The 25676-nt window shown below is 45.0% G+C and overlaps 1 protein-coding gene across 1 annotated transcript in view; it reads left to right on the plus strand.

The window, feature by feature from the left end:
- The first annotated feature begins 268 nt into the window (after positions 1-268).
- The window catches only part of MMS19 (MMS19 cytosolic iron-sulfur assembly component), a 479913-nt gene continuing 454505 nt past the window's right edge, over positions 269-25676 (plus strand). Inside the window, exon 1 of the mRNA XM_086922625.1 lies at positions 269-437. Coding sequence (XP_086778751.1) covers positions 269-437 — 169 coding nt within the window. The remainder of the gene's footprint in view (positions 438-25676) is intronic.

Raw genomic sequence — 25676 nt, forward strand, 5'->3', positions numbered from 1 at the left:
ATACGTTATCTATAAGTTTGTATAATATTCTTGAGGGGGAGGGGCGGGGAATAACGATGCACTGGTATTTAGTCTAAGCCTTCATAGGTCTGATAAAACGAGCGTTTCATTTCGATTTAGCCTTCGCGTTTACAAGAGCACCGTTATACATAGAGATGTGACGTTGCATTTTTCAGGAAGTAATCTCTAACGGAGCACTTGAAAATGTACCCTTATGTGCCATGGATGCAAAAGAAAATCATAATAGAACCTTTCCTGTCACGTGACTATGACGAGCAGCTTCTGCGAGCTGTCTGACGCACGTGCAGATGCGCCTGCGCCGCATGTTGCTTCCTTTCCATCCAGCAACATGGCAGGGATGGAGAGCTGGGTTTGCAGCCTGGTGGAGGAGTTTGTGGTTGGGCAACAGGACAGCAAAGCTGCAGAGGTGGCAGCAGGTACGAGAGGCCCAGGGGCATCGGGCCGATGAAATGGCATTCAGTTGATTAACGCATGCCTTACTTGCAGGGAAGAGCAGACTGCACGTTTCCAAACCACAGTGTGTTTCATTTCTCAGGGATGCATTTCATGTATGGGCATAAAAGTATATGCTTTGTTTTCACGACCGATGCACGGCAACTGCTATTTCCCCTTAACTTATTGGCACGACCTGTCATTTTAGATAAGGTATGCTCTACAGCGGTTGCAGTTAAGTTGCGTGTTGAGTACAACATGTTCATAACCTATATAAGGGTTGCGCGCTGAGTAACCTATGTTCTTAGTGGATTGCTTGTTGAGTGCTTGTGAATAGGGCCCTTACATACCATTCGCCCTCTTAAGTGTCCAAGGAGTGTTCTCATGAAGCCTGGACGATCCATTTCAATTCTAATTCATATGAATAATGTTTTGGTGGCAGTGAGAGTTTGTTAGCAGTGAGACCTTATTTAGGCCCGTAGAGTGTTTTGGCTTATTTGATGCTTGACGATGATCCCACGAAGGGTACATGATATGATGTCTGAGAGTCTCCATGGCAGTATGTCTCAATGGCAGATTATTGTGGCTGATCTTTGGTTGGTGTATGTCTATGGAAGCTTTAAGTGTTAACATTGACTGTAAAGTGCATTGTACCATGCCAAATAACTGTGGATTCTGCATGCTGTATTCTCCATGCCTACGTTAGATTGGGATGGATGTTGAGTTTTCTTTTCTCGAGGCAAATTTGGTGGCCCCTAGAATGGGTGTTGCCCCATTATTGTTGTTTGCATAAAGAACAATTGATGGCCAGAATGCTGAACAATGTCATACATTCACCCCAGTACAGAGATCTGGATCTGAATCCATCTTTTATTTTTGCTTGTCATGCCGTTCCAGTTTGAACCCAGACATATGCAAACCAGGCTTGACCCTTCGTCCAATGGGAATAGTCCAGCCCGATCTGCCAGGGCAGATCCTCCCTGGACTGGAAACAAGCATCCTAGGACCGGTTTTGGGGTTTCACCCCTCATCAGCCAGGATAGCTTGACTCCATTGGCATGGAGAGCACAGGACCCACATATGGGCATACCCGTCCCACTCGGGTGACATATACAAAAATAACAATTGACGGACAGAATGCAGAACAATGTCATACATTCACCCCAGTACAGAGATCTGGGGCTAAATCCATCGTTTCTGTGCTCCCCATGCCATTCAACTTTGAACCCAGCCATATGCAAATCAGTCTTTACTCTGCACCGAATGGGAACAGTGCAGCCCAAACTCCCTGGACTGGAAACAAGCATCCTAGGACAGGTTTCGGAGTTTCACCCCTCATCAGCCAGGATGCTTGTTTCCGGTCCAGGGAAGACCAGCCTTGGCATATCAGGCTGGCTTTAACCTTGAGGCACAGGGTAAAGACTGATTTGCATATAGCTGGGTCTGAACTGCGGCAGTGTAGTGAGCTAAAGAACAATGATGTATTCACCCAGATCTGTGATTGGGGGTGAGTGTCTGAAAAGTTTCATTCCTCCTTCCATCATCTCCTTGTGTTTTCTTTTTTCGCCCTGTGTTGACATGTCCGGGGAAGTATTTGACAGCTTGGCAATTAAGGTAAAATCTGGGTCCCCTGCTGACCCACTTAGACCGGCACAGCTGAGAGAATCTTCTACCCGTTGCTTGCCTAATGTGCACCATCTTATCAATCTATCTCTTTCATGAGGCATAGTTCCATCCAAATGGAAACAGGCCTATGTCACTCCCATACTGAAGAAACCCACACTGGATCCCCTCAAATTTGAGAATTATCGACCTATTTCTCTTCTTCCATGGGCCGCGAAGGTCGCTGAGGCCCATGTGAATAACATCTTATCTCAACATCTGCAGAGGGTCAGTATCTTGGATTCTTCCCAGAATGGGTTTCGTGCTGGCCACAGCACTGAGACAGCTTTACTCTCGATGACCGAGTATCTCCGGACAGTGGTGGATTCTGGTCAAACTGCGGCACTGGTGTTACTTGACCTCAGTGCCGCGTTTGACACAGTCTCCCACACGATATTGTTACAACGGTTGGGAGACGCAGGAGTCTCTGGCATAGCACTCGACTGGTTCCGGTCTTTTCTGGCAGACTGTTCATTCAGGGTTGCGACCCTGCCTTTTGAGTCTAAACCTTACCCCTAGAACTGGGAGTGCCTCAGGGATCGGCATTGAGTCCCACATTATTTAATCTGTATGTGCAGCCGCTGGCTGTGGTCGCCAAGCGTTGGGGTATGACTGTCGTCTCCTACGCTGAGGACACGCAGCTGGCGGTTGCTCTTCGTGGGAATTCCAATCTCGATGCCCCTAGGTTTCGAAATGGTCTCTTGGCAGTGGCAGGCTGGATGACAGCTGTCTTCAGCTTAATGCCAAGAAAACAGAGGTCCTGATTGTGGGCAAGCAGAGCAACCTATGGGGCGATAATTGGTGGCCCCCAGAGTTAGGTGTTACTCCTACTCCGGTCTTGGAGGTTAAAAACCTAGGTGTCTGGCTAGACCCTGCCCTTACTTTCTGTGGCCACACAAAAAAAGTTGCAGCGACCTGCTTTGGGATTTTACGTGGTTTGAGGCCCGTATTAAAATTCTTCGATGCCCCTACTAGACAGGTGATTATTCAGACAACCATCTTATCCCGGCTTGATTATGCCAGCTCACTCCTGTTAGGGGCCAATCAAGCGGAAATTGCCCGGTTACAGCGTGCCCAGAATGCTGTGGCCAGGGCCTTGGTAGGTCTACCGAGGTTCTGCTCTGCAAAGGGAACCATTTGTGCACTCCACTGGCTTCCGGTGGCGCAAAGGATTGACTTTAAGACCTTATGTCTCTCCTTTAAGATCCTCAAATTGTCCTCTCCTCGGATTCTTGAGAATCTTCTTATTCCCTATGTCCCTTCTCGAACCTTAAGGTCTTCTGGCCAAAATCTGGATGTTGTCCCACGGTTTAGGCTCTGCAGAGTAGGTGGGCGATCCTTCCGTGTTTTAGCTGCCAAACTTTGGAACTCACTCCCATCTCATATTCGTGCTCTTGATGACCCGTTTGTGTTCAGGAGGGCTATTAAAACTATTTTGTCCCCCCCCCACTCCTTAGTAATCTGTTCTTCGGCCCTATGATGCTTTGCTGTGTTGTGTTTCTTCTGCCTTTCCTAAGCACCGGGACGCCCCTTTGCTGGGGCAGCTGTGCGCTATAAAAGTTTTTTTAACATAACATAACATAACTTGGTATGCCCAGACCTGGGTCCCTTTTTCACTTTGCCCCTGAATTCAAGCTAGACTGGCTGATGAGGGGTATTACCCCGAAACCGGTCCCAGGATGCTTGTTTCTGGTCCAGGAAAGACCTCGCTTGGCAGTTCAGGCTGAACTGTTCCCATGAGGCATAGGGTCAAGATTGATTTACATATAACTGGGTCTAAACTGGGGTGGCGAAGTGAGCTAAATAACGATGATGGATTCACCCAGATCTGTTTATAATAAGTTTAAGCGCTCTGCCCATCATCTACTTGTGTTTGGTTTTATTGTTGTTTGACATTTGTACACCACAAAGCATGATGGGTGCCCTGGTTTATTAGCCGATTTTAGTGAGCGTTGCAGTTTTGGATTGATTTTTATATATATATATTTTTTTTATTCATTATGTTTGTTACATATTAATTTGAGCTCTGCAAGCTCGGGCTCTTTGAAACTGGCGAGGATGTTACACTTTCGGTAATATATATTCATTGCAGCTTTTGATGGATCCTTTGTCTTTTTGGGATGGACTTTGTCTACGGGCATAGATATCAATAGGGCAGCAGCAGCAATGGCTCTAGGCCCAGGGATCAACTGCATCCTAATTATAGTTGTTTTGTAGCACCAAACCAGGGACTGGGTAGGAGGGATGTCATTTTCCTAGTTTGTGTCAGGTCCCATGACACTGCTACAGCAGGGATGGTTTAAAACAGATTTTCGGTTTTCTATCATCGACGAATCCCCACTGTCTTATTGTTCTGTTCAGGTTGATGGATCTTTGCCGTTGCTTTAGAGAAGATCAGGAACTGTACATCACATTCACTTATTTCAATCTCCATATCGGGCAATAAAGAACGTTTGTTATGAGTTAAAGGGTTTTATTATTCAACATTTCTAGTAAGTTAACTTTATCAATGTCACAAGTTAAGTACATCAATGTCAAACATTAGAATCTCATTTGAAGTAAATTAATCAAGAAGTAGTCAATAAAATCCCTTAAGCGTCTTCCATAAAGGAAAGAAATCGCTACTCTAAGAATGAGAAAGAAAAGGTGTCAGTCTCAGAGACCCATAAAAAGGTCTGATATCGAGACAAATGATAAAGCTTCAGCATTAAAAGTCTGTTCAATAAATAAATAATCAGTCCAAGCAGAGCGCCTCACAGGAACATAGCATTCTTCAGCCACCAACTTCTAAGACTGCAAGTATGTCTTATCGTGTAACTATTTTGTCAAAGTTTTCATGATTTATACTCCCATTCAAGACTAAATTCCCACGTGTGAAACTTAATTTCTAACCTAAATAACATATATATTCATTATCTAACAATGGTCTTTTTGCAAGTTGAAACATCTATATAAGTAAAAATAAAACATTTTTGCGCATCAACAATTCATTGCAAAAAAGCAAGTCTGTTTGAAACGTCACAATCATGTTCAAATGCTGAATTTACGATTTCTTATCTCTTTTAAACTTAACATGGCAATGTCCCAGAGTATTAGGCTTAGCACTTTTAAGTATGATAGCCTAGTGCAATTCTACATTACATTTGTGTTTTAAGTCTCATTAGCTTTGCACATTATTTAACATGATTTCTCAGTATTTTAAAAACACTTCTTCAAATCCCCCTCTGATGGTTATAAAATCATCACATTTTCTTCACAAATTCCAGATTTTTCAGTATCTTTATTCTTAGTATCTTCTAAGTCTTTTAGAAACTGTTTGCTTCTTTGTCCTTTCTTTCTCTTATTAAAATAATATTTGCACTCTTTATAAAAAGCAAATAAGGTCTGTTAGAAATGGCAGTCTCTTGTTGGCAGGTTTGTACCCTGTCCAAGTAGGGACCCTTCCTTCTAGTCAATATAAGGAGTTAAGACACCTGAAAGGACCCCTGCTCACCCCCTTGGTAGCTTGGCATGAGGAGTCAGGCTTATCTCAGGGGCAATGTGTAAAGCTTGTTCACATAACACACAGTAACACAGTGAAAACACTACAAACTGACACCACACCAGTTTTAGAAAAATAGCCAATATTTATCTGGATAAAACAAGATCAAAACGATAAAACTCAAACATACATAAATTAAGATACACATGTTGCAATAATCAGCTTGAAATACAGTCTCACGAAGTCGATAGCTACATCCTGGGCTATAGTAGCAGTGCCGTGAACAATAAATCCAACAGTTTAGGCTGGCTGCAAGGTTGCAGGTCAGCTACGGTGTGGGAAGACTCGCAAACAGTATCTTCGGAAATGTAGGGCATCAGGGACCTTGCGATGAGCTCAGAAGAGGCGGCGTTGCTGGTGTCTGTTCTGGAGGTCCAGTGCAGCAATCGTCTGGTCCTTGAAGTCAGTCGTTGAGGATCAAACTCCCTGAGGTTGAAGTCATGAGTGCTGGCGACGGGGCTAAGATGCGTAGCGTGACGATGCGATGTGCAGGGCCCACAGGTTACCGTGCAGGCAGTGGCTCGGTGACTGCATGCGTCACCTGTGAGACCAGGGCTGTGGTGTGAAGCAGGGTGATGCGACGTGCGGTGTCCACAGGTCACAGTGCACGCAGCTCCGTCGTTGCCGAAGTGCTATAGTCGGAAGACCGAAGGTTGCGATGCGTAACAAGGTGATACTTCATACAATTCTCACGGGTCGAGGTATAAACAGTGGCAGCGGTCGACGAGACTTGAGTCGATGGCGCTGACGTCGGTGGACCAGGGCTGAGATTTGAAGAGGGGCGATGCTTCGTGTTCTCCACAAGTGGTGTCCACCGGTCCTGGTGCAGGCAGCGGGCTTCGGTGATGACATTGCAGGATCATCAGTGATACCAGGTCAGCAGTGTGAAGCGATGCGAGGTTTGATGCCCACAGGTCACAATGACGGTGTTAGTGAGACTAGGGTGACATTGTGAAGCGGGGCAATGCTCCGGCGGGGGCTTCAGGTCACGGAGCTGACGGCGGTGACATTGGCAGCGGCATTGTAGGTTTTCTTCTGTTGCGGCACAAAACATGCAGTTCCCAGAGCTTTTGACAGATGGACCTGGAGTCTTTGATGTTCCTGAGGCTGCCAGCAGGAGGCAAGCTCTACTTCAAGTCCTTGGAAAAACTCCGGCAATAATGTGCAGAAAGTTCAGTTCAGTCATTTCACTGCCCTAGACAGAAGCAGCTTCTACAGGCCAACACAGCAGAGCAGCGACCCTTTCACTTAGCCATCCTTCCTTCCATCCATCCATCCATCCACCCACCCACCCATTCATCCCTCTACTCATCCACTCATGAATCCATCCATTGACCCTATCACTCATTCATCTATCATTTCACTCCTTCAAACATCTATTCATCCTTTTGTCCATCTACCCTCCCTTTCACTCACTCATCCATCCTTACACCCACCCTTTCACTCATACGTCCATTCATTCACCCTTGCACTTATCAATCCATCAATCCATCCATCATTTCACTCATCCACCTACCCACCCATCATCCACCCAACCATCCACCCACCCACCATCCACCCACCCACTCATCCATCCTTTCACCCACCCACCATCCAATCCACTGATCCATCTTTTCACCCACCCACTATCCACCCACCCACTCATCCATCCATCCATCCTTTCACCCACCCACTCATCATCCATCCATCCTTTCACCCACCCACTCATCATCCATCCATCCTTTCACCCACCGACTCTCCATCCATCCATCCTTTCACCCGCCCATCATCCATCCATCCATCCTTCTCCTCATCCATCCATCCTTCTCCTCATCCATCCATCCTTCCACTCCATCCATCCATCCATCCTTCCCCTCATCCACCCATCCTTCCCCCTCCATCCATCCACCCATCCATCCTTCGCCTCATCCATCCATCCTTCCCCTCCATCCATCCATCCTTCTCCTCATCCATCATCCTTCCCCTCATCCATCTTTCCCCTCATCCAGCTACCCTTCCTCCCATACATCCAGCTATTTACATTTTCTCTCCATCCTTCCCCTCACTCATCAATCCATCCATCCTCTCTCATTATCCATTTATTCAATCTTTCATTCATTCACCCTTTCACTAATTCATCCAGCCATTCACCCATCCCTTCACTTACTTACTCGCCGACCTTTCCTTTAATTTTGAGCTGAGCCCTTTTGAGAAGAGGCCCATCAAGAACTTCACCCTCGCTGCAGGGGCCGTTCCAGGACTGGGACAGAAACCACCCAGGGGAGAGACAGGATTCATCACAGGCATGGGGGGGGGGGGGGGCTGGAGCCTTCACTTGGGGGGACAGGAGCCATCACTGGATTAGGAGCCATCACGGAAGGGGGAACAGGATCCACCAGGGTGGGCACAGGGGTGGGCATGCAGTATTCTAGTATCATCTTGGGCTTCTCACCCCCTCCTGCACAAGACAACGAGAAGACAGGCTCTCTGTCCAAAATGCCATCCCCCTCTGTGATATAAAGTACTTACAGGAGATGCTCTAAGAGAACTGATTGTCCTCCATACTTTGATAATCAGTGTGGGTGCGATTGTGCCATTTCTTTATTTTCTTACATTATAGACTGCATGTTTGAAGAACCGAGGTTTGCTTACAATTTAGTGACAGTAATTACGCTCTGTGAAGAGAAGCAGGTGCTGCCTCGGTGTAATCAGGGGTGTAATCTGGCCGAGTCTCAAATGGAATGTGTGAGCCCCCCTCTAAATCGCAGATACAAGACGCATTCAGGGCTGTTTGCATGTGAATAGATGCCCCTGCTCCTGAAGCTGCAGCCCCTCTCTCTGTCACCTTCAAGCACCTCTTAACAGGTCATCAAGGGCTGGAGGTGTGAAGGTTGCCATCCCGCTGTGCCTCTCCATTGCTGCTGAGTATCTGAGGAGCTTTGGTGCAGCATCGGAGTGAAGAAGGGAGGTGGGTGCAAGCTGTGCCGGCTTTAGGGTGCAGCATGTAGGTTTATCGGGTTTCTGTTGTGTAAGGCGACTCAGAGGTGTTATGTGTAAAGAGAACAGAACACTGCACAATTATCTGTATAATTAAATTTCAGGGATTTATTAGGTTGAAAGTTGAAAAACGATTACACATCTAGTGACAGAATGCTTCTTCTCTGCTGCCTTGGCATTAAAACGGACTGTTGACACCTGTCTGCATACACCTGACTACATTTTCCTCAGCCTGCTGGGAGCTTTGCACGGCCTGCTCTCCCGGAGTTTAATCAGAGCCATCTCGAGTGAAATGTGCGGCCCTAAACGCGCGTCCCTGCCCGTGCCAAGGACCCTCACCATGGAGTTGTGCATCGCAGGCCATCTGCTCGGCCTTTCACATTCCACCTTTTAACAGTGGGATCTGCGCGCGGGGACTTTTTCTCCCCACTGCCATCTCAGCACAGGACATCTGTGTTAGGCCGTTCTGAATACAGCACAACTATGTAAACAAAGCAGGGCAGGCCGCAATTACACAGAATGTAGGGGGGCTTGGTAAATAAGGAAAACAACAGAGTGGCGTGTTCGCACCTCATCAGCCTGATAACCTCTATTTACATACAGAGCCGTCTGCCCCTATGCTCCTAATACCCCCCCAGGATATAGCGGCTTTTCTAAAAATGCCACGATTTCTACATAAGTGCCGATTTCGCGGGCACTGTTGTAAAAATCGCGGCATTTTTACAAAAGTGCCGATTTCGCGGCAAATCGCGAAATCGCGATATCCTGGAGGGTCTGAATAAGTAACACAGTTTATAGAGGTAGCACTTCCACTTTAGCGCTGATCAGCAGTGGTAAAGTGCACAGAGACCAGAAACTAGCAAACCGAAGTCTAGCATACCATCAAAAACAAGAGGGAAGAAAGAAAAAAGACAGGGGAAACACACCAAAAGATGCCAGGTCTAACAAGGTCAATAAGTAAAACCCTATTATTACTACTGGCACAAATCTAGCCCTAAAACCCCTCCTCCAGTTGTAGCAAACCAGTTGCAATAACAGAAACTCATTTGCCTAATTTTTCTAAAACACTAGGTCTTTCTAATGATTCTAATTCATGTTTTAAGTCAGAAATGCTCTTTGAATTTTAGAATGTTCTTATTCTCATCAGGAATGTATGAACAGCAATGCTGAGCTTTCAGCATATTGCAGAATCAGCCTTTTTTTGCAAGCAAAATGTCTAATTCTAAGGGATTTTGTAAAACCATTAATCTAACAGCCACTAATTCTGTATTAATAGCTAGGAAAGCTCTAGAAGTACTGGTTGCACATTTTTTCACTACTGGTGAAATCTTTCAGATTTTCTACCAACTCCCATTGGTGGTATGATTGATTGCTCCAAAAATATCTCCAGCTAATTGAGTTCCCTCACTTATACTACGTTTATGTCTATGCGATTATGTCATTGTCAAAACATCTATACTATTTACATGATATCTCAGGACACAGCAAATCTAAGTAGCAGCCCCCCCCCATCAGCTGGCAATTGAAAGCAAGCAAATGCTCAAAATAGTCTCCTAGAATGACTGTTTCTTCTTGTAAAATCTGCCATGAACCTCCCATAATTTCAAATGTGTGTTCATAACTACTAATCCATACTGGTCTTTTCTTAATTTGGCTTCTTTCTCTTTTGTCCCCTGTATGATTTTAGATTTGGATAGATCATTATCTTCCTGTACTCCTCTTCTATCTTCCAGCGTTTTCAAAATGGCTTCCCCTTTGTCTTTACTATGTACAATGTGTGCCCTTCTTTTCTCTAGTGCCAGGAAAAATGTTTTCTCTAAAGGTCTCATTAAACAGGTTAAATTGATTTCATATGCCCTAACAGTGTCTAGAGGCATGGATGGTCTGAAATAGTGCCAAGCGTTGACAATTACTTTTGCTTGTGGATGAAAGTACATGCTCTTCTGTTAGGCAAGTTTTGGGAAAATCATGCTGTGATTTGAGTAATAATATTCCAAGTGTTCTTGCCTATATACTAAACTAAGCAAACCACTGCATGTGATTGCGTATGACAGAGGTATGTGATGGTATGCCACCTCCTCTGCAGCTGATGAAGCGAAGTGTGCCCAGACATAACACTCCTTTGCATGTAGTACTTGTGTGTATACTTGAATTAATCTAGAATAAACATTAGTTGTGCAATCTTCCTTCATGTAGATAACTATTGACCCCTTCAACTTGGTCTTATCTATTGTGTGTGCAAATGGTGTAATTTCAGGTGTAGACATAGACTTTTCTAACTCTGGTATAAAATAAATCCCTATTTTATTTATTTATTTATTTCGAGTTTTGTATAGCGTGTAGTTACCCTAGAGCATCCCAGTGCTTATTCCAGAGCAACAAGAAGGTGGCAGTCAAGCGTGATCAAAGGCATTAGTTAGGGAAGAGGTGCGTTTTAAGGAGTTTACGAAACCGGAGAAGTCAAGTCTCCGAACGTAGACTCAGGGGGAGTGAGTTCCAAAGAATCGCTATATTCACTGAGAATCTTCCCCCCCCCCCCCGTACGTGCCTTTTTAACTTTAGGAGTTCTGAGCAGGTGTTTCTGATCTGAGCGCAAGGCTCTGTTAACCTTGTAGGGTACGACTAAATTCTTCAGGAAGGGGGGGTCCCTTATCCTGGAGAATTTTATGCGCAATGAAGAGGGACTTAAATTTAACCCTTTCACTCACTGGGAGCCAATGCAGCACCTTCAATGCGGGTTTAGCTGACCTTTTCATTGGGGTACTCTTGAGAAGCTGTGCGGCAGCGTTTTGAATCTGTTGAAGTTTATTAAACGTTGCTTCAGGTGCACCAAGAAAGATAGCATTGCTATAGTCTAGTCTTGATAGATCAATCCCTGAATAAGCAGCTTTCTAGATTGCGGTGGAAGGAGGGGCAGAACTTTCCGAACTGCGCGGAGAAGACCGAAACAAACTCCCGCCATCTTTTTCGCCTGGGTCCTGAAAGAGAGATCTTGTTCGAGCCAGACCCCGAGACTCTTAATCTCCTCCTTTGGACTCAGGAGCTCGCCCAAACAGCTGGGCCAGCTAGTCGGAGGAAGTGAGGCTCCTTTATGCCCCAAAAGCATTATTTCGGTCTTTGAGCCATTTAGCTTCAAAGCTGATTTACACATCCAAGTGTAAACTTTGGACATGCAGGAGTGCAGCGGGTCTGGACTTTTATCTAGCTGGGATAAGGCGACCACCAGCTGAGTATCATCAGCGTAGCTCACGATTTAATACCAAATGGGGCAACCACATCCTCCAAGGGGGCCATATACACATTAAACAATGTGGGGCTTAGGGATGAGCCTTGTGGCACACCACAATGGAGGGGAATCGACGCTGATTGTGCGCTGCCTTCCCATACTTGGTACGTCCGGTCACTAAGAAATGACTTCAGCCATTTCAAAGCCATTCCTGTTACCCCTACATCTGACAGCCGTTGAATTAGCACTTGATGGTTAACAGTGTCGAAAGCCGCACTGAGATCCAGGAGGATCACTGCCACTGATCCTCCCGAATCCAAAATGCTTCTGGCTTCCTCAACGACTGCCAAAAGAGCACTGTCAGTGCCCTGACCCGGCCGAAAGCCTGTTTGCGAATTTCTCAGCAGGCCATTGGACTCAAGAAAGTGTGATAGATGTAGATTTACCAATATCATTGTTACGACTACTAACACTACTACTACTACAATGTTATACCCTTAATTTTGTTTTTGTTTGATCTGTTTGGTGAAGATTTTGTTGTTTTATACATGAATATAGAAGCAGTATACTGTCGCAAGAAAATGCCGTACAGGGAAACGGCAATTTCAGGTCATGAGGAACCGCTTAATTGCAAGGCTACAGCAGTGAGCAGAAACAAAACTGTTAGAGGCAAATTGCTTAACCCGTCAATCATATAACCTCCTGCCTCCATCATTGATGCAGTTTAGTCACGTTATGGTGCATTATGGTACCAACTACACAATAATCATGAAGTACATAGGTATGTTTCTTATGGCATCACTCCGCCATATCAAAGCAATTTGTTTATGGAATCAAACTGTTTTTTAAAATAGTGCAACATCTAACAAGGGAAAAAAAAAGTCGGAAAATGGGTGTAAGGAGGACCAAGAGCCGCTTGGAGGCAAGAAAGGCAACTATCAAATATGTGCACATCCTGACGACTTGGAGATGTAGCCGATTAATATGAGGTATAGGGGACTTTATACTCATCTATACAAATACTCGAGCCATGGGTCGGTTCCAGTGCAATACTCTAGTTGTTCGGAGAAGGCACATCCAATAAGTCATCTGTCATCATTAACCCTTCTAACGCACATAGCCTAGTATTCCATGCAGCGGAGATGGGAAATTTGCGCAAACCTAACGCGACTTCCCGTGTCAGGGAGACCGTTTAGGCCTTAGCCCAATTCAGGACAGAAAAGAGCCATGCTCTCACAGGTGGAGACTCCTCCGCTTTCCACTTACGGGTAATCAATCGCTTTGCCATAATAAAACCGAGATCTAGAAACCGGGTGGACACTTTGTGTTTTTTTTTATACTACAATGTAATATCCTTAAAAGATCTTGCATCTATTCCTGGTTAGGAAACACATGTTTGTTTGTAGTTCGATCGTTAAACAAAAATATAGCAGCAATGAGTCACCAGTTCGCCTTCACTTTTTAGGGCTCGCCTATCCCATTCCGCAAGGAATGGATAGGGGAGAATTTTAGTGGGCAAAATAGGTTCTCAAACCATCGGGCGGATTTCTGACAGTTCACGTGAACACAAGCACGCGCTTTTCCCTCGCTCCCGAGCCGCCTGCCTCTGAGAGCTTCACTTCAATAGGCTCCCCCGCCCACTGCTTCACACGTCACAGGCTCCAGGCCATGTCTCCCATTTCTCCTCCCCCGCCCACTGCAACACACTTCATGGCCGCAAGGCCGTGTCTCGCATTTCTCCCCCCCCCTCCCCCCTCCCCACAGCAATGCCAAGAGCTTGTTATATGATACTGTTAGAACTATACCCTGTGATTCTATAACCAGTGGTGCCAGGCCTTCAAATAGAGAATGCTACTGTAATGTTTATGTATTACCCTATGCATTCCCTGAGCACCGACCCTTGAATTAAACATCATGGGACTATTTCTTTATACATGTTTATCTCACATCGTGACAACACTGGGAATGCGCTGGGAAGTGTTGGCTTTCATGTTTAAAAGAGTGAGAAATCTATGTTGGAGTACTTAGTGAAGTGCAGATTGTGTTTTTATTTATACAAGGGCGACCGTGCGTCAGTTTAGGGATCTTCAAAAACCACAGACAACTAAAGGAAAAGGCAACAACTGCAGGTGTGTTTCATACGTGTGTCCTCTGCCTTCGATTTAGTACGTCACGAGGGACTGGAAAGCAAACTGCATCTGCTAATCGAAAGATAGATTATTACATCCATTAATAGGGTGTCCATGTCCAGTTTGGAAAAGTAAATCACCCAAAGGCAATAACAACGAATGACGGCTTCTCGCACTATTCCATTTGTTTATGTTGTTTATGCTGGTCACTAATGCATGTGGTAAAATCGCACATGACGGGTGAGGGCCCTACTTCCGTCCGCAATCACCGGATGGCTTACAGCAGCCAATTTACGAAACATTGAAACAAGCCGAAATATTATTAGAGGGGGAAGGATGTAGAGTAACGGCTAGAGCACTCTGCTTCGAAGCTGGGTAGCTGGGTTCGAGTGTCGGCAGCGCCAGCGACGCTCAACATCCTGTGATTCTGGGTAAATCAATTAATCTCTCTGTGCCTAAAAAAATGAACGTGTCAGTCTGTAGTGTAACTGGTGCTCATGTAAAGCGCGTTGATACCTTCCAATTGAGTTTGCGCTATATAAAACTCTCTAACAAAAAAAAATGGGTTGGAAATCAGCTTAGACAAAGTTGTAACAGTGAGTTTGGGAAAAAGTTAGAAGAAGCCTTGTAGCTGTGCTTGGCACCTTTGGCGAAATAAACTGGCAATGGTGACAAAATGTTCATATTCGGGTACTATTGTAAGCAGGCCCAGGTGCAATCACATGTCACCTTAATTTCGTGTTACACTTGTTATGGGAAATTCCCCAAATTATGCTGTTATGCCACGTTTAGCATGATCGCACAGGAACAATTAGAAAACAAGCAGCTGCTGTTCGCACCTTGTGTTTTGTGCTACGTTTTTCAGGCCCAAATTAATCTTCATGTCTAAAATGGATTCAAGGATGCAGTTTGTGTCGAAATATTGCGCCAAGTATTGTTTTTGTAGTTCATGCAATTTCACACAATTTTCCCAAATTTCATATAATTACGCAAAAGAAAAATACGAGAATTTCACTCACCCCTAATAATGAAGGACAACATTATCTGGCTAGTCTACATACAACACACTGCTAAAAAGGCAACATGCTTGGCTCTTATGGAAAACTGATTAAACCTACGAAATATTTTATGATGGGGAAAATTGTATCTATAGCATTAGATGAATCAGTATAAGGGGGAGGTGAGCAATCTAGGTTTGATGGAGTTTGTTGGAGGGAGCTCAGTAGAATAGGTTGTGGCAACCTATATGCCCGTACGTTCTGTGGAGTCTGAGTTTGAAGTTTATCAGTAAAACATGTCTATTAACTACAAAAAAATAGAATAACTGACAGAATATCGACGGCGAAAAATATCGACGTAAAAAATATTGGAGGTGGAATATCGACGTCAAGAATGTCGAAGTCCTATCTACATTACGGTAAATACAAAAATATCCCCCAAAAAATCATTGTAAACAATATTGTGTAAAAAATATTGGTTTTTGTCATGTTTAAAAATAATATACAATTAAATATATAATACATATAATTAAAATAAACATAGTTAAAATATGTTTTAAATTATAAGTAATACATATAATGGAAAAAAAAGAAACCAATACATATAACATATATAATATATACTTAATAATATTTAAAATTTATTACACTAATAACACAAATTGTTTATCCATCCCCCCACTCCATCCATCCATCCCCCCACTGCATCCATCCCCCCACTGCATCCATCCATCCCCCCACTCCATCCATCCATCCCCCCACTCCATCCATCCATCCCCCACTCCATCCATCCATCCCCCACTCCATCCATCCCCCACTCATCCATCCGTCCCACTCCATCCATCCATTTGTCCCACTCCATCCATCCATTTGTCCCACTCCATCCATCCATTTGTCCCACTCCATCCATCCATCCGTCCCACTCCATCCATGCATCCCCCACTCCATCCATCCATCCCCCACTCCATCCATCCATCCCCCACTCCATCCATCCATCCCACTCTCTCCATCCATCCCACTCCATCCATCCCACTCCATCCATCCCCCCACTCCATCCATCCCCCCACTCCATCCATCCCACTCCATCCATCCCACTCCATCCATTCCCCCACTCCAACCATCCATTCCCCCACTCCATCCATCCATCCCCCCACTCCATCCATCCATCCCCCCACTCCATCCATCTATCCCCCCACTCCATCCATCCCCCCACTCCATCCATCCCCCCACTCCATCCATCCCCCCACTCCATCCATCCCCCACTCCATCCATCCATCCATCCCCCCACTCCATCCATCCATCCATCTCCCCCACTCCATCCATCCATCCATCCCACTCCATCCATCCATCCATCCATCCCACTCCATCCATCCATCCATCCCTCTCCATCCATCCATCCCCCTACTCCATCCATCCATCCCCCCACTCCATCCATCCACTCCATCCATCCATCCATCCCCCCACTCCATCCATCCATCCATCCCCCCAACTCCATCCATCCCCCCAACTCCATCCATCCCCCCAACTCCATCCATCCCCCCAACTCCATCCATCCCCCAACTCCATCCATCCCCCACTCCATCCATCCCCCACTCCATCCATCCATCCCCCACTCCATCCATCCATCCCCGTACTCCATCCATCCATCCCCGTACTCCATCCATCCATCCCCGCACTCCATCCATCCATCCATTCCCCCGCCCCACACTCCGTCCCTCCCCCGCCCCACTCTATGTCCCTCCCACGCCCCACACTCCGTCCCTCGCCCACACTCCATCCCTCGCCCACACTCCATCCCTCGCCCACACTCCATCCCTCGCCCACACTCCATCCCTCGCCCACACTCCATCCCTCGCCCACACTCCATCCCTCGCCCACACTCCATCCCTCGCCCTCTTGCTCTGCCTCTATCTCTCACCCTGCCTCTATCTCTCGCCATCCCTCTATCTATCTTTCGCCCTCCCTCTATCTATCTTTCGCCCTCCCTCTATCTCTTTCGCCCTCCCTCTATCTATCTATCTATCGCCCTCCCTCTATCCATCTATCGCCCTCACTATCCATCGCACCACCACAGCACCACTCAGCACCACCACAGCACCACCACAGCACCACTCAGCACCACTCAGCACCACTCAGCACCACTCAGCACCACTCAGCACCACCAAGCACCACCACAGCATCACTCAGCACCACCACAGCATCACTCAGCACCACCACAGCATCACTCAGCACCACCACAGCACCACTCAGAACCACTCAGCACCACTACAGCACCACCACAGCACCACCACAGCACCACCACAGCACCACCACAGCACCACCACAGCACCACTCAGTACCACCACAGCACCACTCAGCACCACCACAGCACCACTCAGAACCACTCAGAACCACTCGGCACCACCACAGCACCACCACAGCACCACCACAGCACCACCACAGCACCACTCAGCACCACCACAGCATCACTCAGCACCACCACAGCATCACTCAGCACCACCACAGCATCACTCGGCACCACCACAGCATCACTCAGCACCACCACAGCATCACTCAACACCACCACAGCATCACTCAGCACCACCACAGCATCACTCAGCACCACAGCACCACCACAGCATCACTCAGCGCAACCACAGCATCACTTAGCACAACCCCAGCATCACTCAGCGCAACCACAGCATCACTCTTCGTAACCACAGAATCACTCAGCACCACCACAGCATCACTGGTTCAAATATGCTCTCTCAATGTTTCAAGCTTTATTACAAATGTCACAAAAAGATGTTAATATTTCACTTCTGTTCTTGGATTTTCGTCACAATAAAATATACTGAACATAATCTTCACAAAAGTTATTTACAAAAGTTTAAGCTATTGCCATTATAAATTACAATCACTTTTATTTAAGTATTCATTATTTAAAAAAATTAAAAGCCATTGTTATTTGTAATATCAATACATCTAAGTCACGTAAATACAAAACATGGTACAACTATTGGCATTGTAAATGACAAAGCTATTTATTTAGCTATTTTCAAAAACAACACATAAACAAACAAATTGTCATTTACAAGACCAATAGCTCAAACTTTCCTAATGCGAGACCTATTGCATTGCAAATGCTTCTTTCTTAAAACAGTTTCTTGAATTTTCTTTTGCAATTTGTTCTTTCAGCCTTATTTACAATAATCTTCATATAGTCATCCCTAACCCAACTCAGTCTTCTTTTAAGCATGTTATCCATACTCTTCTACTGCCGCCTTCGGCCTAGGGAAATATTCTTAATTCTTTCAAAAATCGATTTCTATTTCGTCTTTTGCACTTTCTCATTCAATAGTGTCTCTTGTTTCTTTTCAGAAATCTTTTTTCAGTAACTTTATCAAAATGTGTATTTAGTGTGACGTTGTGGGGACTCAAACAGTTCTGATCTTAGGTCAATCAAATCATGCACTGATGCATTCAACACTTGATTTGTATAGTAGGTAGGCCCTTTCGGGTGCAGAATACCTGCCGGGCACTCTTGCTCTTTTTTACTCACTTGGTGTTTGTTGATCTTCTGTGTCTCATCTTTTTACTCTCTCTTCTCAACAATAGTCAGTGGGATTTGCTCAACTAGCACACTTGTTCTCAATTTCTTCAGAGCATAGTTTCGTGGCCATTCAGCATCATGTGTGAGTCCTCTTGATCCTGCACCTGTTCCTTCACCTGGCTCATCCATTTGTTCCTGTGATGCCTCAACTACTGTATTATGTTGAGCACTCATTTCTTCTTCTTCTTCAGGAGCTTCCTCTCCACTTTGTGTTGTATGTCGGAACTTGGATTGATACACTAACATGAGTTTCTTCGCCTTTCTCTGCTCCTTGCTGTTGTGCTCTCTGCTGTGGTGTGTTTGCAGTGGTGCTGTCACAAGTGTCCTTTATTCTGGTCCAGAGAACACAGTTTCTTCATAAGTACACCTTACCTTTTGTGTATGTGACGCATGCACCCAATTCGGTATTCCAGCACATTTAACATTGATGCTCGTAATTAGAATGACCTGGAATGGGCTCTTCCATCTTGGTCCCAGGCAGGATTTTTGCACATACTTCTTTATCAACACCCAGTGATCGGAAATAGGGTTGTGGCACTGTCTCTGATGCGGGTTTGAGGTAGTAGCTTCAACCTGGTAAGAGACCGAACGCACAACAAAACTAAGAAGTAGTGAGAAGTCTTTATTGTGGTAGACTCTCATTTTTCTTAAGTCCTGCCCCATGTGCGGTTGCATGTGTGACTGCTCTAATATCCCAAGTGAATTAGTGGGTGACACCCAGGTAAACTAGTGCCCACGCCACTTTTCTTGGATATATTTCTTGGACACTCACCCACAGGTACCACCTGTGGCTTGTTTCATCATTGTACCCACACCCAACTCATTTAGTGTGAGTGAGTGGGCTCTGGGCGTTGATATGCGGATCTCTTAAAAGGTGAGATTTCAGGGGATTACGTGAGTGTGTTAAAATTGCCTCCTAGATCCTATGGTAGTGTTTTAAAGAATAAGGTCTAGGGCAAGATTAAAAATAGTGAGATGTTGTAAGTGTTTACTGGTTCTTGACATCAGGAGTTCGACATGTTTCAGCCGTATATCTGCCCACAATGGTCAATCAACTTTCTTCAGGACTTATATCAATCAGTGTGTGAAATGGCTGGAAGTTCCAACCTACTATAATGCATTCAATTACTTTTTAAGATGCATGTACACAACATACAGACCATACCAGTAGGACCTTTTCCTTGATATGGCCATGGATGACTTATCAACTCATAAGGCATCATAGGGTTTTGCAGGGAAGGATGGTCTCTGTAGTTACCCATTCGTCAAGAGAGAACATCCATATTGTGACTTGTGGATGTCCCTGCAACCCTGAATATGACAGAACGTACCACATCAGCCAATTCTTTGCAGTAATAGAGTATCTTGTCATCTGTGATGTTCAAGAATACTTTCGTAGGTACAGCAGGCAGTCTTATTGCACGACACATTAATATTTCGCGTGGGTATAACGCTAGCTTCCTGTAAGGAGTACATTGTAGGATCAACAACACCAAAGGAAAAGCTTTGGCTATTTCAGTGATGTGAAGGCACAAACCTTTGCCAACCGGGACTTTATGGTTCCATTGAGCTGTTTGAGGCTTCTATACGATTACTACAATGTAATCTCTGTTTCATCTGTAGAGCTATACAAATCATTCTCAGGACCTCACTGTTGAAATAAGTCCTGTGATCTGAATCCAGAGAAACCTGTAATCTGAACCTGGGTATTAATCTTCACATCAGCAATTTAGCTACTGCTAAACTGTCATTTCTCTGTATTGGGTGAAGCCTACCCACCCATCAAGAGAAAAAAGACACTATAACTAGGACGTATCTCATTCATTACAAACAGGCATCTCAATAAAGTCCATTTGCATTCTGTTGACGGGACCACCTGATCTTCTTATGATATTTAATGTTACTGGTGTTCTTTTTCCTATTTTCATCTGCTGACATGCCACACATCTATGCCACAGTTCCTCTGCAGGTATCCTAAATCTAGGGTTAAACCAATTCTGCCTCAATAATCTCACCATTGCATCTCTTCCAAGATGTGTAGGACCATGGAAGTATTTTGTAATGGGGAAAAATAAACTGTCTGGTAACGCTGGTCTTCCATCCGGTGAAATCCAGATATCATCCTCATTTTTACCACATCCGCTCTAATCCAACTTTGCTGTTCTGCTTCGGAAACTTTTTCTTGCAAATTCTTTAATTCTTCCCAAGTATCAGCCACTGACAACAACATTAAAAAAGCATTGTCCTCTTCAGATTGATTTGTGTAAGCTCCATTAAAGGTACATGCAACCAGGGTGCAATATCATGCAACTTCATCAGAAAATCTGTTTCCTACTGTAACCTAATCATTGCCACTCCTGTGAGCAGCACATTTGACTAAACAACCTCTATAGGCATTTGTAAGGCATCACATATCCTTTTTACATGTTCACCATTTTGTATGGGCGATCCAGGTGAGGTCATGAAACCTCTCTGTGACTGTCACTGTCCTAAGTCAATGACTACGCCAAAGCCATACTGACTATTTGTAAATATAGTCACTCTTAATTGTGCTGATAGGTTACAAGCTCTTGTCAAGACAGTTCATTTTGCTTCTTGTGTTGAGGTAACTCCTCAAAGCCATGAAGTTTCCACAATGTCTTGAATTGTACAAACAGCACAGGGTGCTCTCAGGGTATGTTCATTTGTTTTCATTAGAGATGAGCCGTCCACAACAATTGCATAATCAGGCTCTTCCAAATGTTCATCTTTTATATCTGGGTTGGGCTAGGTGCATAAGTCTGTGACATCTAGATAATCATATTCAACTTCATCATCACTAGTAATTTCATTTACAGGCAACAATATTGATGGATTCAGAATTTGGCATCGTCTGAGACTGATATTCTCGACTGCAAATATCTGTTGCTCATATTTTGTAAGTCTGTTGTTCGTCATTAACTGGGGTTTTGTTTGGTAAGCAGTATCTCAACCAAGTGAGGGACCATAACAGTTAAAGGATGTCCCATCACTGTGTTTTCACATACCCACTGCGGCAACCACTTTAAGGTAGCTAGCATTCCAGCTGCTGCAGGGTCAAGGGTCATTGGAAAATATGGCACAGGTCTCTTGTGAATCTCTTTGCATTTGAGTAAACATCGAGAGAGCACAGCCCTCCTCACAGCAAAACTGTGTGAACATCTTACTGTAATCAAGCATTCCTAGTCCTGGAGCATGACAGAGACTTTCAAGTTTAGGGAAAGCTCTAAAGCTATTGTTGTCCCATGGAATCGGATCAGACACATCCTTGTGTGTCCGCCTCAGTAAAGGCTTGGCCACTAGGGTAACATTGGATATCTACTGTCTACAATAGTCAACCCTTCCCAAAAACATTATGACTTCTCTGTGTGTTCTTGGTGGATTACTCTTGAGGATAGTTTCCACTCTTTCTTGTGACACCTTAATCGTTCCCTTCTCAATGATATATCCCAAGTATTGAACTTCTTTTTGACAGTATTGCAGTTTGCTTGAATACACCATATGTTCATTTTGAACTAAGTGGTTCAGTAAGGCAATTGTATCCTGTCTGCATGCTTCTTGTGTATCCGACGCCACAAGCAGGTCATCGAAATACTGCACGAAAACTGATCTGAAATGCATCTGCAGTTACTCAGTTCATTTTCAAGATCTGATTGAAAGTTGATGGACACTCTGTATACCCTTCTGAAACTCGGCACCATGCCAAAATTCTATCTCTGAACACAAGCGAGAACATGAATTGGCTGTCCTCATGCAATGGGTTGGAAAAGGAAGCCGGGCAGAGATCCACAATGGTAAACCATTCTGCAGTGCATGAAATCTGAAAAAGTATGGTAGCTGGCTTTAGTATCACAAGACAACATGCTCACAACCATATGGGCATCGAAGGAGATGCCCTCAAGTGGATTGCCTTCTTTCTCACGGATAGAACTCAAAGCAGCCTCCTTCCTCCCTATGCCTCATCTCCAAGGGACATAATATGCAGAGTTTCCCAGGGATTGTCCCTCAGCCCCATCCTCTTCAACACATACATGACCCCCTTGCCGCCCTGGACAAAACCAACATCATGAACATTATATTCGACGCTGATGCCACCCAACTCATCCTATCCCTCTCCTCCGACACAACCGTGAGAAAAGCCAATTTCTATAAGTGCAGGATTAACATCACCAGCTGGATGTAGAGCAGGTGCTTGAAACTAAACACCCACAAGACCAAAGTACTCCTTTTCAGAAACTTCTCTTCCCCCTGGCACCACACCTGGTGGCCCACCAAACATTATGCTGTATATGTATACTAATCTGTTCTCAACCCAAGAACAAACTGTTACACAAAGAATCCTGGATTCAAACACCTGGAGCAGTTGCTCATAATCAGCATGGCTCTGACTCTTTTGCTTCTTGTGAATTTCGATTTATCTTCAGCTAATCAATATCTTTGGCTCGAACTTTACCCTTCAAGTAAGTAATCACCTCGTCGTACTTGGTCATCACTGTAGTAGACTGCTCACAAGTATACGCATCTCTTGCAGGTTCCAAACTTGGCCATTGTATGGCTATTTTACACTTAGCCCAGAAATCACTGGGTACAACAGTATCAAAAAAAGGTATTCAAATAAGTCCACAGTACTTTCGAGGTCTTCACAAATGTCTCAACCTGTGTGTATCATTACATGGGATTTTCCCTCAGCTTAGGAGAATAGTGAGTAAATATTGCAAGATCTCCTCTACTCGATGGTACATGTACATACCCTTCACCTAGTATCTCTCTCATCTGGAAAGTTAAAGCTTCCTCTTCATTAGGGGGACCTGGCGGTGGCTTAGTATTTGCATCAGCTGCATGTACTTGTCTTTCTTTTCCTTAGCCCATTTGCTCTCAAATTCGCTTCAGATGTGGATGCATTTCACTCACTTGGTAATGCGTAATCACATTCCTGAAGAACTCATTGTTTCAATTCTGTTAGGAGTTCTTTTCCTCTAAATCCCTGGTATGTCAAGGTACAGAGAGCTTGATGGCATGTAGTAGTTCAAATTGAGGCACGCTTCTTGCTTCCTTGCTTTTGTCCTTCGCTCACAAAGTACTGTGCCTTCCTCTCTGCGTCTGTGCATTATGTTTGCTTCTGTGAGGATTTCGGTGTATTATATGATGTGGCTGAGGGGCCTTATCGTGGAATACACTCCCAAAAACTGTCTTGGATCCAGTCTGGCTCACTTGAAAACCTTAAGCGCACCCCTGGGTAACTGTGGCTTCGAGCAGCAAGACTTAACAAAGGACTTAGTGGAAATCATTTAACAGTAGCAAACAATGGAATAAGAAGGTCACACAACAAGAAAAAGACACAACACCAATTCATAAAAAGAGTGTATTTTTATGAATTTTTTGTGTCCTTGATCATAAGAATCCACTGGAGGTTTCCGAAGACATGGAGTTTTTAAATATTAAACTTTTACTCTGACTGCAAAAAAGCATTGGTCGACAAAAACTTTGAAAACGTTTGAAACAGTTCAGCGACTCCAGCTCGACTTGGGTGACCAAATCTGACAAGGCAGAGGTCTAGGTGTACAGTAGGGTTACATTGGAAAGTTACCTGGCCACCAGAGTCTTTTGCAGTCCAGTTCCAGCCTTTAGGAAACGACCTCCATAGACTACAGTGGATTGGTCCTGATGCTGGGGGCGCAGGCAGCAAAGATGCTGAAAGATGCTTCTGGATCTGTATGGTCGATGAGGGTGAGCTGCGGGTGATTTCTCAGTCCATGGGTAAGGTGGGACAACTATGACCACTGCACTCTGGATCCCACAATGTCCTCTTTGCGATAGTAGGCCAGCTGCAGCTGGGTTACTGATCTTGTTATGTTATTTTTTTTTTTTGTATAGCGCAACGGTTACTCAAAAAGAGAATCCCGGCGCCTTAGGTAAGGTGAACCGGTTTCAAGAATAACACAACACAGATAAAAACAGTTAAGAAGTCAACAAAAGAAACGGGGCTACTGGCAGACCTATTGAGAAAACAGCCAGGTTTTGAGGCCTTTTCTAAAATCAAGAAGAGTAGTCGCCCCCCGCAAAGGGAGCGGTAATGAATTCCACATCTGTGGGGCCAGCAGACTGAAGGAGCGGCCCCCTCCTTCAGTCTTGCGAGTCAGTGGTCACTGCGACTATTCTTGGTGGGGGCTAATGCCCCTCTTAAGTGATGGATCCGCAGACTTGGGTGCAGCTTTTGACTATCTTGGATTTGTCTGTAGGTGCTCCCGGCGGCAGTCAACAGAGATTCCTCAGAAGTGGCTACTTCTTTGCAGGTTTGGGCTACCTCAGCTTTGATGTCCCTGGTGCTGTTGCAGGGGGCCAAACAATTGACTCTTGGAGTCACTGCTATGATCTAGGGCCTGGGATCAACTTTTCTCTGAGCCAGGAGCCACAGGCACAGTCCAAACTTTACTAGCCCAAAGTGCAGCAGGTGCAGTCCTTCCCACAGTGAAGGGTGTCTTTGTGTTGTTTTAAGGGAAGCAGGGCAGTCCTCTGGTTCTTTTTTCAGATCCAATGTGTAGTGACGTTCAATGTGCCAGAGGTGCCCGTTTTATCAGGGGAAAGTGCCCCGAGATGACAACGTGGTCACTAGCGAATGGGCTAGTGGTTTCCCTCCTCTTTCGTGACAAAGTTCTAATGATGTGTGGCATTTGGCAATCCTAGAGGGCAATATTCTTGCCACTCTCAAGATGTCTGAACCTTTCACTCGACTTTAAGGAGCTTGGTAGCTCACCTAGAAGTGTGGCTACCTAAAGGCTACACACCCATGAGAAAAGCAGTTTCAGAACGTGTTTTCCCTTTCTGGCCTTGTCTCCAACTTGTCTACATGAACAAAAGGCTGCCTGTTCGGAAGTGTGGCCCTTCAAAGGCACCTTCCCCTGTGAAGCTCACCTTTTGGGCTAATACACAAGTGGCCTTCCTAGCAGAGGAGGTCACCCCTCACTCTATGGCAACTGCCTTTGTTCCTAAGCCTGGGAGTCGTTTACATGCCGCCCCAGTAGGGCAGAAAGCTGTCTGTTGGCCAGAACCTGTGCAAAGCCACTGGACCAGCTGGGGCACA

The sequence above is a fragment of the Lissotriton vulgaris genome, chromosome 5 (assembly GCF_964263255.1).
Source record: "Lissotriton vulgaris chromosome 5, aLisVul1.2, whole genome shotgun sequence".
In the NCBI taxonomy this organism is placed as follows: Eukaryota; Metazoa; Chordata; class Amphibia; order Caudata; family Salamandridae; genus Lissotriton; species Lissotriton vulgaris.